The sequence below is a fragment of the Olea europaea genome, unplaced genomic scaffold, assembly GCF_002742605.1.
Source record: "Olea europaea var. sylvestris unplaced genomic scaffold, O_europaea_v1 scaffold21538, whole genome shotgun sequence".
In the NCBI taxonomy this organism is placed as follows: domain Eukaryota; kingdom Viridiplantae; phylum Streptophyta; class Magnoliopsida; order Lamiales; family Oleaceae; genus Olea; species Olea europaea.
Genome location: NW_019239521.1, coordinates 1 through 1,832, shown reverse-complemented (window position 1 = coordinate 1,832; position 1,832 = coordinate 1). Strand labels below are relative to the sequence as shown.

Here is a 1,832-nt window from a genome sequence, read left to right as displayed (position 1 = left end):
AGATTCATTGGGGCAGCGGGTAGGACCATGATTGTTGCAAACACGTTTGGATTATTTGCACTGCTCCTGCTTTTTGCATTAGGTGGCTTTGTTCTGTCACGAGGTATAAAATGTTCATCAAATATTCAAATCAATTTTCTTCTGTTTAAATAACTATTGGTTTTCTTATGATAATATTTGGTCATTTTTACAGAGGATGTTAAAGGATGGTGGATATGGGGTTACTGGGCTTCACCTATGATGTACGCACAGAATGCAATTCTTGTAAACGAATTCACAGCACCCAGTTGGAGCCGAGTAAGCCAATGCATCAACTCAACGCTTTTTGACTTTTAAGCTAGTTTACATTCCTCTAACTTAGCAGCTGATTATTTTTTCTTGTACAAAAGCTTGTAAATGGAACTGAGACATTGGGATCTGTTGTCACAAAATCTCGAGGGTTTTTTCCCCAAGCATACTGGTATTGGATTGGAACAGGGGCTTCAGTCGGATTCGTGTTTCTATTCAACCTCTTGTTTGTTCTTTCTCTAACATATCTCAAGCGTGAGTGTCTCTACTTCCTGTGCTTGAAAGAACTTCCTAAACCTAATTACCTTTACATAGCTAATCTATTCAAAATTCTGCAGCTTTCGATAAGCCTCAAGCTACTATACTAGATGAAAGCGAAGATGATGCCTCACCTGGATCCGCATCCATGGGAACCGATGCCAATGAGCCCGATCAGAACAAGAAAAGAGGAATGATTCTTCCATTTGAGCCACATTCTATTACATTTGACGAAGTTAAATACTCCGTTGACATGCCAACTGTAAGTAAAATCTCAAGATAATCTCTTGCAAGACAAAGATTGGCATCAGATGAGGACTTAAACATAATCTTTAACTGACTTGCAGGAAATGAGAGCTCAAGGTGATGTTGACGATAAATTAGTGCTCCTGAAGGGTGTAAGTGGAGCTTTCCGGCCGGGTGTTCTAACAGCTTTGATGGGCGTAAGTGGGGCAGGTAAAACAACATTGATGGATGTGTTGGCTGGTCGAAAAACAGGTGGGTATATTGAGGGAAGTATCAAGATTTCAGGGTATCCAAAGAATCAGGAAACATTTGCTCGGATTTCTGGATACTGTGAACAGAACGACATCCATTCTCCTCATGTTACTATTCACGAATCCCTGCTTTACTCAGCTTGGTTGCGTTTGCCTAAAGAGGTTGATGCTGAAACTAGAAAGGCAAGTGACTTTTCCTTTTCATTCTCAATAATGCTTTATTATTGTACTTGTAACCATCAATGCAATAATAAAATTAATAAACTTCCTGATATATATATATATATTTCCAGAATTTCATTGAGGAGGTTATGGAACTTGTGGAACTTACTCCCTTGAGAGGATCACAAGTTGGGTTGCCAGGTGTCAATGGTCTCTCGACTGAGCAGCGCAAGAGGTTAACAATTGCAGTCGAGCTCGTAGCGAACCCTTCGATAATATTCATGGACGAACCAACTTCAGGGCTTGATGCTAGAGCTGCTGCAATTGTGATGAGAACAGTCAGGAATACAGTAAACACAGGAAGAACGGTTGTGTGTACCATCCATCAGCCCAGTATTGACATTTTTGAGGCATTTGATGAGGTAGAAATGTTGATAAATTAGGTTAGATCACAGGAATTTCGGTTCTTTTACGTTGCTTCAAATGCTAAAATAATCGCGGTTTTGCAGCTATTTTTAATGAAACGAGGAGGACAAGAGATATACGTTGGTCCTTTGGGTCATCAATCGTCTCAATTGATCAAGTACTTTGAGGTAATTTGTACGATCAAACAACAAGAAATTGTTT

At 39.7% G+C, this 1,832-nt stretch overlaps 1 protein-coding gene across 1 annotated transcript; it reads left to right on the top strand.

Annotated features, from left to right (window-relative positions):
* Positions 1–6: 6 nt before the first annotated feature.
* LOC111380491 (pleiotropic drug resistance protein 1-like) lies at positions 7–1,828 on the top strand (the record flags this gene model as incomplete). The annotated part of the gene is made up of 7 exons (XM_023004072.1): positions 7–103; positions 194–297; positions 390–543; positions 627–808; positions 894–1,226; positions 1,337–1,627; positions 1,715–1,828. Coding segments are annotated over exons 1-7 (1,254 nt in total), but the record flags the coding sequence as incomplete, so codon positions are not given.
* Between the last annotated feature and the right edge of the window lie 4 nt (positions 1,829–1,832).